This window comes from Sebastes umbrosus, chromosome 12 (assembly GCF_015220745.1).
Source record: "Sebastes umbrosus isolate fSebUmb1 chromosome 12, fSebUmb1.pri, whole genome shotgun sequence".
NCBI lineage: Eukaryota > Metazoa > Chordata > Actinopteri > Perciformes > Sebastidae > Sebastes > Sebastes umbrosus.
This window is the reverse complement of record NC_051280.1, coordinates 23,715,164-23,732,672: the sequence shown is the minus strand read 5'-3', so window position 1 is coordinate 23,732,672 and position 17,509 is coordinate 23,715,164. Positions and strand designations below refer to the sequence as shown.

Below are 17,509 nucleotides of genomic sequence, written 5' to 3'. Positions count from 1 at the left end.
GCAGCTCTGTCCTTCACTGTCAACAGCAGTCTCTGTACCCACGTCCTGCTACATGTGAGATAATCTCTCGGGGTTTAGCTGCAGCACCAATCCACCTTAGTGTCTCCTAAACTCTTACTGTCCTTGAGTTTTCATCTGTCTATTTCTTGGACTGAAAAGATTACAAAGATTTGCTAAAAAAAAAAAAAAAATGATCATAATAAGTTGTCTCACTTTTCAGCACTCACAAGCAATTAAGCTGATAATTAAGCTGATTTTAATTTAATTCATATATACAGCATTCTTTCTCAAAAACAAACATCAAAATGTGGTGAAGTAACATTCCCCAGCTCCTCACTGGAGCTCTGATTTCTGCTCTGACCCGTCACTTGGCAGTAACTTCGAGATGCTTCAGTACCTGAGGGGATTTGAAGCTGATTTAAGCAAAGAAGGCGCAAGGATAACACTGGTTATCGCCTTATCAGCTAAGAGTTGAACTTGCCAATTTGCAGCAGCCTGGAGCACAGCCTGGCTGTAGTCAGCATCCTGAAGGGGATTAATGCAGTCGGTATTTTTAGGTTTTACTCCAGAGCCCTCAGCAGCACTGTCTCTGTGGTTAAATATAGCATAGAGAACATGCGTAACATGGCAAGATTTCGGGCATTCTCTGACGCTGGTGGTGGTGGATGTGCTTTTAATGTGTTTCTAAGCCTCTAGACTACGACAAACGTATCGAGACAAACATAAATATTCACGGAAAAGACACACATTTTTAAAAGACATGTTTTAATTTATTCAAATGATTCGAGATTCAAAGAAATTTCTGCTTTACATCCGACGTTTCTATAGTAGCAACTCCTCTCATGTTATATTTACAAGTACATGTATCATATATATATATTTATATCTTATTAACATTAACTGTAAAACAAGATCTGGAAATTTAAAAACTTAAGCAAATAATTACCCCTGAGACAAGTAAACAAGAATAACAAGGATTTTCTTTTGAACTAACCCAAGTCTCTATACTCAGGATCTGTCTAGTTTGAGTGACTCACACTCATCTCAAACTAAGAAAAGAGACCTGAAGTATCACAGAGTTTCAGGGCCGTGGACGGGGCAACCTGCACATTCCTGGTACAGGAAATTATTGTCCAACTCCTCTAGATTTTCCTCCTTCATACGCAGCAATTAATTGCTGTTTCTGCACTCATCTTTCTCCCAGCATACCAGGACTAAACAGCCCCATTTCTCACTAAGTTGAGCCTCATAGCACCAACAGTAGAGGGACTCAGTGTTTTTTCTTTCAAATAAATCCTACATTTTGGATGACTTACATCTTTACCTTTCTCTCTGTGCATAGATAAATAATTTCTTTATATACAATACATACAATTGCTTTTTGTAGTTTTTATAAAACTAAAATGTTGGGCGGGAGGAAAAACACCTGGATGTAAATGATCCTTAAATCATCCTTAATTATGAGGTTTAGGGTCACAATATATATTATTAAACACTAGAACTATCGTTGCCACATTGCTTAAAAAGCTCCTTTCACTGTAGAAACAGTGTGACTGTATGATGGCATCAATAAGATGGTGGCGTGTGGGGGGGATGCTATGAAATGCACAATCCACTAAAAGATATTTCTACGTTTGGTCCAATTTGTTTAAAGCTTAATGTTGAATGCAAAAGCAGCAGGTAATTCTACTGCAAACACTGTTAGAAAATGTATTTCTCAGATAGTTTGGATTTAGTTTATTCTTCTTCTAATATAGTATTTATGGCACAAAGGCCTTTAAATTACTAATCTAACACTAGTGTCCTTAATAAAAAGGTTGTACAGTTGCAAGTCTACATCATTAGATATTTGCAAGAGAAGCTCTGAACCAGAGAGATGGTGCTCAAAATGCATCACCACATCCTCCATATTTTACTGAGCCTTGCCTCCAAAGCAGTGCATCTCTAAACCGTTAGCAAAGAGAGGGATGGTACAACTTTCTTGACAAAGACGCTCGTGCTCGCCTGAGAAAACAAACAAATTATTGAGTGTCATTGCCGCTATATGATATCAAACACGTGGCTTCTCACAGCAATATACACGTGCCAGACTTTTTCTCGTCATCGGGATCCCCTCCACCCTCTTTCCTGTTGGGGTCGCTGAGCTCGTCGAACAGTCCGGTGTCAATCATCTCGTGCTGCCACTGAATGGCTACGGCGCCTGTGCTAAACTCCTTGAAGAATTTATTGTCATTGGTGTCAAACTCGATGCCCTTGATCTCGGAGAACTCGGCGATGTCGTCGGTGTCCTTGGCGTAGACGACGTTGGGCTTGGGGACCCAGGGGGGGTCCACCAACCCGGCCTCCAGACGGGGGAAGTTGATTTTCTTGAACCACTCGTGCTTCCTGGGATCCTCCATGTCGTTCCTAACGAGGAGGCACACAATTTACTTTCAAAACTACAATGTCAGACTTAATGAAACGAAAACAAAGTGGCTACAACCAGTTCATTCTCAGTTTCCTAACATCCGTTGCACCAAAATGCCAGTAATACCAAAAAATATATCTCACAAACGACACATGCCACATTGCTTATAGCTTAAAAGAGTAGCAGAATCCCTTACTTCATGCCCAGGCGCTCCTCGATCTTCTTCTTGAGGAACTGCTGGATGATGTCCTTGGTGACAGCGTCGAAGCACCTGTGCTCCCACTTTGGTTCCTCGTTCTGAATACGGCGCTGCACCTCCTCCTTCTCCACCTTCTCCTTCTTGCTCTCCGGACCTTTGAAAGGTGTGTAGCCGGCCACCATTTCGTAGATACTGCAGCCCAGGGCCCACCAGTCCACTGATGTCCTGTATGGAGTTTTGTTCAGGAGCTCAGGGGCCATGTATGCTCCGGTACCAGCCTGAAGGAGGGAGACAAGGGTAGCATAATGTGTTTTATATGAGATCTCTACTCTTTTAGAATTGAGTTCTGTAGATGGAAGCAATGATAGCACATAGGTCGGTTATCTGGGCTACTAAAAGCTTTATAGTTTTCTCTTTCTGTCTCCCTCTGTGTTACTTTCACCGTTTCCTCCCCTCTACCTCTATGACCTCCCCTGCAGCCTTAATCCTAATGCTAAGCCTACTACCTGTCAAGAGTCATGTGTGTCTACACACTGACAGAGTTATCCAGCCTCTTATATAAAGACTGGCCATTTCTGGATGCTATAGCCACCAGGAAATACGTAACATCCAGATAACACGTAGCCATGCTGCTAATGTATAATTAATGCACACACACACACACACTGGCATAGAGCCGAGAGCTCACCCTTTACTACTACAAGTCCCGAGGAAACCCTGTTGCATGAATCTCTTCAGACATTGGCATCATTTAACAAACTCTTACAACTTTTTTTTTTCCTTTTTGCATGACAGATTGTGATCGCCAAACACACGCGGTAATTCCAGATCTGTCCTTTATTTTTTAAGTGTGACAAGACTTAGCCCTTCTGACTGATTAGTGAAGGCATGATACTACAACTCCACTGACCAAACTTAAGCAGGTTTGCATGCAAAACTTCTCCTCATCTATTGAACAAATCTATTAAAAGCAAATCTATTAAACTCTTGCATTACTGTGCATGTTTCTTGGTGGCTTTTTGTAGTGAAATGTGTAGACCTGCACACACTCTGGTCAGTCAAAGGGGCAAAACTCTTCCACGTGTGATCACAAAGATTAATAGTTGAAAGGATCAGATCTCATTTTTCAGCTTGGTTGCAAACTGACGTGTCTAAACATATTCGGCATAGGTTTTTACCTGGATCTGTCAATCTGATCAGGGACAGACTTGTGTAATGCCCACTAAGAAGATTAGGGGACCAAAGCCAGCCTTGCCTGAGGTTAGCCCAGTCACTTTGGCTGGCTGAGGAGCATCAGAGTACTGGATAATGAGCTTACTGGACTTTCATGGAGCCGAGAGCTTACTCTTTGCTACCGCAAGTAAGTCCTGTTGCAAAATTCTTCATCTTTTTTTCAGGTCAGGTGATTTGTAATATACTGTAGGTATTATGAGAGAAAAATGGAAGCTCTGTGATTGATCTGCCAGGCCATCATGATGTTCTGTCACTGACAACCTTTTCCTTTTCATATGGTTGAGTGATCCTCAGTTAGATGCAGCCAATGTGGTGAAACATCAAACTGAACTCATTGATGACAGGATATCTGCGTTACTCTTCCTCAAGGTGAGAAGAGGATTCGCAGGTACAGTGTCATGGGAAGAAGCTGAGCACAGTTGAGGCAACTCTCTAAGGAGGTAACGCCTCCGCAGAAACAAAGTCACATTTACTGACTTTAACGAGCGCTGGACCTCCGAGATCGCCCCTATACAAAATGGTGGCTATAATCTGACTGCTAAAGGGTCAAATTAGTTGCATAATGGATTCAGAGACTCATTGCACAGATCCGGTAATCCCTGTCCGGATTTAAAGGAAAAACCCCCACCAAGGTGGACAGCCTGTCCAAGCCGGAGTTCAGTTTTTAGCTCCAACCTCATCTTCAGATAACGGACAAGGAGGAGATGTAGATCACCCAGAAAACCAGTGGTCTCTGCGTGAGTGTGTATGGTCTTAAACTCCAGCTATGTAGAAGATGACTTTACTAAACTCTTATCTTATAACAGAATCCGAACGAGTCCTTGTCCGTGGTGTATGCAACGCCAAAGATTATGAATAGTAGATGAAACGGCCCTTCAGGGTAGACATCTTTCACCATAATGTTATTATGATTCCCATTATCACTGATGACATCATCCAGCTAGGTCCTCTCATGTTAACAGAATCCTAATGGCTTTGAGAGTGCAACTTGGTGCACATCTTTATAGTATTTTCCTAACTGGAATTTGCCTTTTCAACCACAATATGACTATTGTTTGTACATCTACTCACCATCTGGGTGACATGTTTCCCTGGAACAAGCTCTATGGCCAGACCCAAATCTGAAAGTCGGCACTGGCCGAAGCTATCCAGCAACACGTTCTCCGGCTTCATGTCGCGGTATACGATATTCATTTCGTGCAGATGCAGAATGCCGGTGGTGATCTGCGCCGTGTAGTGGACGATGCGATTCATCTCAATGCCCTTGTCCACACCCTTGCCGTCGTAGCCCATGTTGTAGATGTGGTACCTGAGGTCTCCTCCATTCATCAGGGTCATGGTTAGGCACAGGTGGGTCTTGGTGTCATAAGCGTAGCCCAAGTTAACCAGAAACAGGCTGTTGACCTTCTCCAAGATCTTCTTCTCCAGCAAGGCCATCTTCTCACCGCCCTTCTTCTTCAGTCGCTTTTTACACAACTTCTTGCAAGCGTACATCTGGCCTGTGTTCTTCACCTGAACAGCGCACACCTGGAGGAAGACAGATTATTTGTTAAAAAGGAGGACCTTTTTTTTTTATAACCAATGTCCAACCAGTTCTCTTTCGATTAATTAGAATCCATTTTCCACAGAAAAAAAGCATGGTCTACTGGTATCAGGACGGCTGACTGCTGCTTGAAAGTGTAATGGGAAAGAAAGCTCCCTTTAGGAAAACTGTAAAAAATAAAAACAGGTATCTGCTTAAGTATTATTACAGTGTATCAAGAAAAAAACTGATTTGACTGATACTTTAAATCATCAATCTGTCCCCTCACATATTTCATGATTTCACTATTGATATTATCACAAATAATTCCCCATAACACTGATATAGAATCACTGGTTGGACTAAAGGCAAGAAAATATGGTTCAAGAAGTCAACCAGGCTTGACCCTTGCCAGCTGTGTCTTGGCACCCTATTTGCCAGCTGTCTCACTCACATCTTTGACTAAACATTTACTTCTGGTATCATTCATTCCCTGTAGACAGAGGGTCAGGTTTATCCACTGCTAAGTTAGTTACATCAGCAGTTAAAAATGATCGTCCAGTAGCAAAGCTCTTTTATCAAGTAAAGTGTTTTGATTCACTACTGTATATGTGCTCCTTTAAAAGAAAACAGTATTTTTAGAGTCACGGCGGATTTACATGCCTTCACTGTTGTTTTCATTAACAATATACCTCAATATATCTCAGTAGATTGCCTTATTTTTGGGTTGTATACCCAAGCTTGTTGCTAGGAGCTTGACTCAGTTCCTCAAAGGTCAGTTGTGGGTCCACTGTATATGTGCTGTGATCAGATTACAATGTGCCTCTGATTTTCTTCAGACATCTCTTACCAATCAAAAATACTTTAAATGATTATTGTGGAAAAAACTCATACTGCTATTCTCCATCCCTACAATTTACACGAATACGGCTTGTTCATATATTTTCATTGCAGACACTCTTGAAACAATTTTCTGTTGAATGATTTTCTATTCTTAGCTGCTGACTTGTTATCTCTTTATCTGTTCTATTGTCACTGTTCTACTCTGTTCATGTCTGAATAGAAAAAGAGATCTTGATCTCAATTGAACTTCTATTAATCAATATTCGAGCGATGCTAGTTCTATCAACGCAAGACCGCCGCTTCCTGCAGTGTGGCTTTGTATTTGTTACTTTATGAAACATAAGACACAGTTTTCTAAAATTCAAGAGGCTTGCCTGTATGTCACATGACTTCATGGTCACCTTGAGACAAGGTAAATCCTCATGATTATGTAAGGTATGATCTCTTGTCCAAAAATATCCTTTATTGTACTTCAAAGCAAATACACCTCTATAGCTTAGGGTTTTCCTCCGAGTAGAACAGGACGAACACTGCACCATACGGTACTGTAGCACCAACATTACAATTCCAGAAGATGTTATTATCTTTTTATGTAATTTTCGTCACTTTTTTGCAAATCTTATACGAAATATGATGGAAATACATATTTTTAAATGGATAACACCATCAAACCTAAAGAGCCTGGAAGAGTCCTGCAACTAAAAGCAGTGTTAAAAGATAAATTATTTGCCAAAACAACAGACTTTTATTAAATTATATGTAGAAGCGTTTGCATGCTTACCTCTCCGAAGCCTCCTTTACCAAGAGTTCTGAACTCATAGAAGTATTTGTCACTGATGGGCTGCTTCTCATACTCTTTCCACTGGAGGAACTTATCAAAGGACGGGCTGGCCTGATAATCTGTGAAGGGTTTGTCTTTCAGAAAATCTCTTACACCTTCCTGGACTTTGCTCTTCATCACCTCCTCAAAGTTGGCATCTGTCACAGTCTTGAGTTTGTCAGAAGGCTCCCCGGTAAGAAAGGTCAGGAACTTCTTGGAGTCAGCCTTGCAATACTTGGTGATGATGGCTTGGCGTGCCTTGTCTTTCGTTCCACCTTCAGCCAGATCCCACTCGTACAGCTCATCCAGGAAATCAGCAGCAAGCTTAAACTCGGGGTTAATTGCCAGGAATTCGCGGAAAAACTTTTTGCCAATAGGCTGCCTTTCACAAACCGACGTAAAGTCCTTGTCAAGGGACTGTCGTACTGCAACACATTGGTCGGGCTTGGGGAGAGCCAAGCTGCGGCGGCGCTTTTTCATCTCCTTGTCATCGCCACCCTGGGCTTTTAGGTAGGCCGTGTTGGCCACCAGGTTATCCAGTCCCCCCATGTCACACATCTTGGCGGCTGAATGTGGTCTGTCCCCCCTAAGTGACTGGGTTTTTCAGTGGCTCCCCACGGATACCCTCAGCGGCTTTCAGAACGTTTGCGTGAGAGTGCAATTCGCTCCAAAGCCAGCTTGCAAATGAGCTCCTTCGCCCAGCCTACCTGCAAACCTAAGACACACTGACACACCCAGTAATTACTCATTTAGAATTAAATACCAGGGAGGGATTTTGGCTTAAGGATCTTTGTGTGGACTATTCAAGGATGCTGTGCACGGAAAGGGAATCGTAAGCGGGCTCTGTCCTAAGAGGCTTTGTAGCCCTCTATATTTGTTCATGGTGTTCAGTAGTCTTTCTAACAGTGGTCCAGTGGAGTTCTTTGACTATTCATTTAATGGTGAGACACAGTAAAAGACTCAAATAGAAGCAGAAAATGTTCTGGAAAGAGCAAGACACCTTTAACAACTGTCACAGGGTCCTCTTACGAAGGTTGTGAGAAAATGGAGTAACACGGCACCATTTGGTTGGGCATTTACATATGATATTATAGTATATGAATAGATAAGATTGTATTTGGAGCCTAGTGCAGGATACTGATGAAATGTTTTCACTGAGGCAGTCAGTATAGTAAACCATGGGCCTACGATATGACATCCTGATCTTCCACATCCCAGTGTCAGCAGGGCAGGTACTTCAGAGAGCTTACTCCTAATCTGTCTGCTCTTTCATTCTTATCATTAACCCTCATTAATCAGTGACAACCACCTTACCATAGCTATTTTGAACATTTCAAAAATACCACCGGACATTATTACTTTGTCATGTTAAAACAAAATGCACATGCAATGTAAAGGCCATCGCTATAGAGTGAACTGTGAGAAAATACTAATTTGGATTCAAACAGATGCCTAACATTTGGCTTACTTAAAGAGAACATTTTCTTAGGAATTTGCAAAATTTTGTAATTAGTCAGGCCATATATTTATAATGTAATCTAATACTGAGCAATTTTACAATGAGTCGTCGTGTAATAGACATGTGGATTAGAGCTATCTAAACTTATATTTTGCATTTGGAGATCTCTGCTGTATGTTTGTGATATTGAAAAGTAATTTATGTCTTGGCGTATTTTTCAAAAAGATTATTTGCTCCATGAGAGCTAGAGTGCAGACATTTGTTGATTTTAAAACTCAGTGTGCACGCACTACATTATGGCAGATGTGTACTTCGGTGTGTGGAGTCAAACTGTGGGATAATTTTAGATGTTGTGCAACTATTATTCAATTTAAGAAAATGTTTACAGATCAAATGATTGAACAATATGAGCTTGATAACATCCGTGTTGAGTTTTTTTGTCATCGGTTGTGTGTGTGTGTTGTAAGGGTTGTTAAAATTTTTGGCAAACCATATGTGGTAGACCATTTATTTTATTTATTTTTTTAGAAGGGGCAGGTGATATAGCTTTTTTTTCTTTTATGTTGTTTTATAGCTTATATTTAGTGTAAAAGTTTGTGTTGAAAGTGTATAATTCGTGAAGTGTATGGGTGCAGTAGGTGAAATCACAACCACAAGTGATCAGATAATTGTGCTTAGAGAGTACAAAACGACAATAGTTGGCTTCTCCACCACCAAGTACAAAAATTCTGCTTCTTTCAGCCACCGAACAACACAAAATTGGAAACCAAACTGAATTTAGCATACCCATAAAAAGTCCATAATTTCCCTTATCCCTACAGTAAACGTCTTTCAAACGCCAGCTAACAGTGTAGCATTGGTTGTTAAAATCAGGAGTCAACACAGAGACTCAGAGGATCAGATCAATGTAACACCAGAGCTTCTTTCTACGAGTTGGTCTATAAAAAGCCTGAGGAGTCTGACCTCAATCATGTGACCGAACTGAGGTTAAACCGAGGAACTACACCTGATACCTAACAGTGATACTACACATACAGGAGAGGAAAGCCAAAAGATTTCAAGCAAACAGGTATTCTTTCTGATCAATCTGTAGTCTTATTTTATTACAATTCTGGTACTAGACAGCATAAATATATAAATATACTGTAGTGTACTGTGTATGTCCTGTATTAAGTTAACATTTGCATTTCACTGTTGCAGCACTTTACTCAAACCAGACATGTGGTCTTAATTTAACACATGTACAATAATAATGACGAATTGGCACTTTTCTTCCTTTGTTACTGTTGGCAGTAACCCCACGCTACAGCTATGGTGATGTAGGCTAATTCAGTACGATAAACCTCGGATAATATTAGCTAATCCTTTCTCAAATGGTCTCAAGCGGTCAGCGCCCTGCACAAGATGAAGGGCTTTGCTTGCTGTCAGAGAGCTCCAGACCTTTTGTGACTTAAAGGCCAGGAAGACACCCACACAGAGCAGCCAGTGTGGAAGTGGTTAAATGTTTTTGGAAATAAAAAAAATCACAGCAATCAATTATCACAATTTCCTCAGTGAAGTGTTGGTTTCGGTTGGATTTGTCCCAAAAGGGGGGGAAAAAAATAGTGACCCGTTACATTGAGGAAGGACAGAATAGATTGTAATTCAACTTCATCTTATTTTTCACCAAACTATCATTCAAGGTTCAAAATTGTATAGAGAAAGAAGCGCTTTGCCAGTTAAAGAGAACTCCCATAAATATCAAATATGTCAAATGTCATGTTGTATAGGGAGGGTCAGTAAAGCACTTAAGCCTCCTGATTGGATGAAAAGAGGTCAGAGGTTCCATCTTTTACCAGGTCAGGGAAAGCAGAGAGTGGTAAGATGAGAGCTCCTACACGTCACTTGTTGGGATCCCTCCTGAGCCGTGTCACTGTCATTGGACATTGGAATTCCTTCAGGAAATTAGTTTGGCACCAGCCTTAAACAAGCTGTTGTCTATGAGAATAAGTGATACAGTGGTGACAAGGGAGATTAAGAGAGTTGAGGTACATACATACGAGGAATTTCTAGGATTCTTGTTCTCTGTTCTGTTTTAAATGTTTGCTCTTTGAGCAGCCTGCTCCTTCAACCTTGGGAGGATTAGCCTGGCCTGAGGAGGGAGCAAAGGTTAAGATGTGCAGAGCATACTCATCCCATCTCCCACATGGTTCACTACGTGGTCTTTACGTGGTCTGGCTCCATCCTATTATGACTTCTCTCAAGCTTTCCACTAAAAGAGGCAGTGGGCGGAAAGTACTCCCAGCAGAGCAGTGAGAATTAAATAGAAGAAAGAGTGCGTTTTCTAGGCGTGTTTACTAATCGGGTGCATAGAACCAACACAATTACAGCCTGGTGTGTTACCTGCACAACTGCAATGTGTCTCAAGGTTTCTGTTCTCTCTCAGCATCAAGAGACGCATGTGGTCATGTCACTTTAAAGGGACAGTGTGTTAGATTTGACGACATCTAGTGGTATGGTTGCAGATTGCAACCAGCTGAGTACCCCTCGGCTCACCCCCCCTCCCCTTTCCAAGACTGCAGTAACGCGAGTCGCCGAGTGCAAAACCGTGGTAACACCGTTCGCCTCGCTCAGAGGCCATCCTTACCATTATAACACTACTTTAGGGGCAACGGAAGTCAGACGGCGGCTGGCGGTACCATGGTTTTGCACTCTACGGCTCACGTTACCACATCGAAATGCTACACACTGTTCCTTTAAACAAGGTTAAGGAGGAAACAAAATAACCACAAATGTAAAGACAACTGCATGAAAAGCAGCACCACACCTACAGATATGATAATATAACTGAAGCCATTTAAAAATATAAATGATTATGCTGCATAAATATTGTCTGACAGTGGAGCGAATAGCCTTGTGACCAAGTTAATAACTCTCAAAACTGAGCCAGAGACAGGCCAAAAACGCACTGTGGGACCTCTACCTTGTTGTAAGGTGAAGGGTAGAGATGGAAGCAAAGCTCCAGGTTTGGCCCAAGCCTAGGGGCTTCAGCAGAATTTGATTTTGGGGGTGGCCTCTCCGGAGTTGTACAGGGGAAGAGGCAGGAGCAAGGTGTGGGGTTACTTAGCAGATGAAAAGTTCTACACGATATGACTGCTTCTCATAGAGAGGGAGACTGTTGTTTGCCTATTAGAGCAAAGCAGGTCAGATGTTGAGGATGGCTCGACCTGGTGACTCCACAGTGAAACTGGAAGACTTCAACCCTCTTTCTGCGAAGGACTGGAACAGCTAGATGGGTGTGAATGGAACGATTGGCATCCCTGATCTGACACTGGATGGTGAGTGAGTCAAAGGTCAGTTATTGACTTTGTAGATCTTTTATCAGATCTGAGGTCTAATGCTCTGGACCCTCAGGGAAATGAGCCAGATTAAAACCTGGCAGTGAGTTGGACCAGATAGCAGGTGAGGCTCCCAGGACCCAAACATGTAGTGAGGGATACCTGATTTAGAAGGCCTTGTCCGTAATGACTTCAACCACCATGCCCCAAAAATCAAGCAAAGGTTTATGGATTTGGAGTCAGGTGGGATCTTGTTCAATTGTGCAAAGTCTCTCCAGGCTTAGTAAGGAGGTACTACAGGCAAGAGAAATCGGCGACTGAAATAGTTGCACATTTGAAAGCTTTGCTATGACAAGAGGCAATGACAGATGACTTCTAGGTGGCCTACTGTAATTATTCATCCTCCTGGCAGGACCCTGCTTTTAAAAAAAAAGGCTCCTCCTAGTTGGGGATATTTTTTCAGAGGTAGTAGAAGCACTTTGAGGAACTCCTAAACATTACAGATATGCTCTCTGGACTCGAGGCAGAGCTGAAAGACTTCCAAGAATCACCAGCACAGACAACATACGATCTGAATTAGTGGTGAAATGTCCCTTTAAGGAGATACAGTAAAGGCCAGTAGCACAGGTGGCTGCTACTCTTGTCTGGCTAATCCCTGATCAAACTGTCTCAAGCTCACAGTGTTCTGCCTAAAACAATCCAAGTTTCAGTTACAAGTCCCAGATACTTCAGAGATATTTCTAGGAAAACTGTCGGTTTCGTTTAGGTCTTAAATCAATGTTTTTCCACCATAATATACGCTACAATACACGTCACTTTGATTATGTTCTCAATCTAATAAAAATTGAAATCATCACGGACAGAAAAAACACTTCCACTTAACATATTTGCAGCCACTTATAGAGCATACCAACATAACACAAATCAAGACTGCAGAGGGAAAGACTGAGTGCAGGATGGACCATTAGCACTAGCAGCTTGTGCCCCCTAGGGGACTGTTTTTGTTCTGTGTGCACTGCACTCTTAAACCCATCAAACTCACAGACATTATCGGTGTCCTCTCGGAATCCAGATCATGATGTAACTGGAAGGAGCCTGGGTACCTGGTAAAAATGATAGGAACCTCCCTTCTGCAGTGTTGTTGGCGCTGGCTGATGGAAGAACGAAGGACAACATCTCCTGAATCAGCTGATATCACGTCACAGGAGCAGCTCCTGACCTGGTTAACAAAATGGAAAAATGTATGAGTAAAAGGGTCAAACTTAATAATAACAAACACAAAATCCTGAGTAGTTGCTAAGGAATGAGGAACAAATTAGGAATTTGAATCAAGATCATGTTATTTGAGAAGACTAGATACCAATGACACAGTATTTATCCACCCAATTAAAGTGAAGTATCATACTGATTTGTTACTAAGCATGCATTACTACATGAATACCATTACTTACCATGTTTGTGTCCCCTCAAGTAAAGTTGAGTCTTAACGTAAAGAAGCAAGTAGTCACTGAGGTCTTACTAAGAATTAGTTCATGAATGATACGCCACAGACAGCAGAATTGCATATTAAATATAATATTAAATCTACAACATACAATAATGTATATAACAACGTGTATATTACAATGAACAATTAATATTCTCCTGTTGTATTATTTTGTTTGTGTTATTAATGTATGCTAAGTCTAAAAAGTCATGGCACACTGAACATACTAACAAAAATGTCCCCAAAAATGATGTAGAGGATTGGCAACTCAATAACAATATCAAACAAATGTAAAAAAAAATATCCACATTTGACAAATAAAAGATAAAATTCTTCAAATAATCAATACACAACTCCTTTTAGGATGCGGAATGTGTATAAATGGCAGATCAATCCAACAGTAAGCCTGAACGTCCCCAATATTTGGCAAAAGGATTAACTAATTGTTTTGTCTGGCTCTGCATCATGGCAGTCTCCTCTACTATAGCTCAGTGCACCATTCTGCACCGGCGTTTCCACCACACAGCTCTTTATGTCCTCAAACAGTTGGCAAGGTACAGGCACACTGGAATCAGAGCCAGCCTCTGGGTCTGAGTTTGGGTCAGGGTCAACATCACAGCTGTCAGAGCGGGTACCAGGATCAGTGCCAAGGCTTAGATCTGGGCTAATGCTACGGTGAGATTCCTCCTCAGAACTGGATTTCTGGTCGGTCTCTGAGCTTTCATCAGGAGGTTCCTCTGCCTTTATATCTGGGTCAGAGACTTGTCCTTCTTGATGCTCCTCAGTCTTCAGCCTCCTGCGGCTGATTAACTTCTGCAGCTGTAGCTTGCTGGTGAAGAAGATGCTTCGCCAGCCCACCTCAAGCGCCAGAGCTGCCACCTCGGCCGACACTGTGTTGCAGCGCCGCTCCACTGCCTGCTCCCAAAACTCCTCTGACCCACATAGCTGAGGAGCAGTGAAGTAATAAGTATAAAGAATATTATTACAGGGCAGAAGACAAAATGTGCAATGACGAAATCTTAAATAACAGAGTTAATGTTTATTATCTCATGATATAGTTTGGTTTTTTTTCGCTTTATCTCTCTTTGTGTGTCTCTGGAACTCACCTTCTTGAACCTGCGTGACGTTCGTCCAAGCTGACCCACATCCTCTAGTTCTAGATAATTTATTATCCGCAGAAATAAGGAGTCAGACAGGCGCTCCAGATAATCATAATGGCCTTGGCACAAAGCCTTGGTGTACTGCAAGATTCGACGACCGAAAACCATACTGACCTCACCTGGGGAGAGGAATATTTTACCTGTCATCCATATTCAAACATTCAATTTGTTCACATACAATATTCACAAGACACAATCTGACTATAAAGTGATAAATAACTAAAGCACTGTGTAATGCATTTCTGTACAGGTCTACTGTAGACAGAGCATGGTAAGAATGATGCTATATGTAATCCTCTGCTTCTGCTTATCAAAGCCTAAGCTTATTAAAGCTTTCCCTGTTATGACAAGTCAAAACATCTACAGTGAAAAAACAGAAATCCTAACGGCTTGTTTCAAACGCACATTTCTGAATACGGGGCTGTTCTTTTTTCTCTGTATATTGAGTGTTTTGATAGTTTATCAGTATTTATAAAGCACATAAACCTGCTTAATAATATAAAAGACATGGAAATCTCACTTTTTACAATATGGGGCCTTTAAATATCTGTTCTATTTAAGTGTTCCAGTAAGCCATGATTACAGTGTGACAGTGAGTCAGCATGCACTATGGGGAATGTGACATCATCAGTCAGCCATTTTTGGAGGATAAAGGGTAAGAGTGTCATCAGCTGGCTGTTTACTGCAAGTGTCAAAAGCCAAATATGAAGTCCTTACTCTGCACCCAAGTGTCATCCAAGAAGTCCTGGTGAGACTCCTTCAGCTCCCCAGGCCTGGAGTACCTGTCCACATATCTCGGAGATATCTTCCACCATCTCCATATCACCTGGAAATTACCAATTAAAGTATCACTGGTGTTAGATATTTTAACAAGCTATGAAAACACACAGCTTTCTTCTTGAATGCATTTTTTTGTTTAGCCCAAAAATCTAATATAAAAAAATGTTTAAAGGTCCCATATTGTAAAAACGGAGATTTACAGGTCTTTTACATTATAAAGCAGGTTTATGTGCTTTATAAATACTGATAAACTATCAAAACGCTCAATATACGGAGAAACACACACAGCCCGTATTCAGAAATTGTGCGTTTGAAACAAGCCGTTAGGATTTCTGTTTTTTCACTGTAGATATTTTGACTTGTCATAACAGGGAAAGCTTGGACCTAAACTGTTGCCTAGCAACGCAATTCTTTTGCAATTCCATTGAAATGCGCTAAAACGGAGCTTTTCAAACAGAGGGTAAATACAGGCATATACAGGCAGACAGCATGAGGAAAATAAAGGGTTTTTGAACATTACAGCATGTAAACATGTTCTAGTAGAAACACAAAATACAAGTATGAACCTGAAAATGAGCATGATATGGGACCTTTAACATACACCTGCATTTGAGTACATTATATTTACAGGTTATTAACACTGTGAGAAATTCATCAGGGATTTGTTTTTTATTAGTTTTAAGACTTTAGCAGTGGTGGAAGAAGTATACAGATCCATTACTTGAGTAAAAGTAGTCATAACACAAGATACAATATACTTTATCATATGTTAAAGACCTATAGTCAAAAATCTAAGTTTGTCAGGAAAGCTAGCTTTTCAGGCCGACAGTATGAGGAAAATAAAGTGTTTTTTGAACATTACAGCATGTAAGGGGTTGTTTGTTGAGTAAGAACAGGTCTTAACATGTCTAGTTAATGACAGTTAGTTAATGTCACGTTAGGTGATTCACGCTAGCAACGACGAGTAATTATGACTAATTTACTAAACCGCACCCTGACAGCAAAAACATTGTAGTTTTTAACCCAGAGTATAATGACAGCTCAAAAATATCAATACTCACATCTGACTTGGTGACAGCAATATGATAAAAGTTCTTGTTAGGTGAAGGAGCGCCTCCAGACGTCTCAAACAACGGCTCTGTTAACAGACACGCCATGTTTAAAGTTTATGTGTTGTCATAGCAACGGCTCTTTCTCCAGTTGAAGAAGGTCTTTTATAACTGAAGACAAATTAGCTATAAATAAAAATTACATAAAGAGTACTGTATGTAACACAATGGTGAACAGGGCATGGTTTCTTAATATTATAATGGATATATATATAAAATATAATATATATATCAAGAAACCATGCCCTGTTCATATATATATATATATATTCATATATATATATATATATTCACATATATATATATATTCATATATATATATACTGTTTATATATATTCATATATATATATATATATTCATATATATATATATATAAATATATATATATATATATTTATATATATATATATATATTCACATATATATATATATATATTCACATATATATATATATTCATATATATATATACTGTTTATATATATTCATATATATATTCATATATATATATGAATATATATATATATATATATTCATATATATATATACCCCTACAATGCACATATACTGGTATACACTCCGTTCCTTATTAACGGCAATTTGCTAAAAGTGTAATACAACAACAACTGTATGTAACACCATGGTGAACAGAGCATGGTTTCTTGATATTATAATGGATATATATATATATACCCCTACAATACACATATATAATGGTATACTTTTGTCACTTTTGTGCAATGTAAATACTGTAAATCTACTGTTACGGATATGTGCAATAACATATGCTGATCATTCTGTGCAATAATTATATGATGCTGTGCAATAATTATATAATTATCTGGTGGGACACTTTGTGCAATAATCTGGCAAAACTGTCATCTCATCAATATACATATTGTATTTTTATATTTTTTATTGTATTATCTTTTCATTATTACCTATGGGATTGTCACAATCTAATTTCGTTGTACTACACAATGACAATAAAGGGCTTGAATCTTGAATGTTGAATCTATACACTCAGTTGCTTATTAACAGCAATTTCCTAAAATGTCTAATACAACAGCCCTGCAACAAATTCTACCATCATGAGGATTAGAGAGAGCTTAGTTTTGGTGTTTATTCAACCTTATAATCATTTTGGAGGCTTAGTTTGTGGTATAATGTTTTAC

At 40.1% G+C, this 17,509-nt stretch overlaps 2 protein-coding genes across 2 annotated transcripts; both read right to left on the bottom strand.

The window, feature by feature from the left end:
• Positions 1 to 1,283: 1,283 nt before the first annotated feature.
• Positions 1,284 to 7,582, bottom strand: grk7a (G protein-coupled receptor kinase 7a). Its single transcript, XM_037786521.1, has 4 exons — positions 6,986 to 7,582; positions 4,911 to 5,366; positions 2,604 to 2,884; positions 1,284 to 2,406 (listed from the first exon to the last, which is right to left on the bottom strand). The coding sequence occupies exons 1-4, from the start codon at positions 7,580 to 7,582 to the stop codon at positions 2,067 to 2,069; spliced, it is 1,674 nt and encodes a 557-aa protein (XP_037642449.1). The 3' UTR covers positions 1,284 to 2,066.
• A 5,777-nt stretch (positions 7,583 to 13,359) lies between these two features.
• On the bottom strand, positions 13,360 to 16,389 carry fbxo36b (F-box protein 36b). Its single transcript, XM_037786542.1, has 4 exons — positions 16,288 to 16,389; positions 15,164 to 15,272; positions 14,393 to 14,565; positions 13,360 to 14,231 (listed from the first exon to the last, which is right to left on the bottom strand). Exons 1-4 carry the CDS (start codon positions 16,381 to 16,383, stop codon positions 13,722 to 13,724), a joined length of 888 nt encoding a protein of 295 aa, XP_037642470.1. The 5' UTR covers positions 16,384 to 16,389; the 3' UTR covers positions 13,360 to 13,721.
• Between the last annotated feature and the right edge of the window lie 1,120 nt (positions 16,390 to 17,509).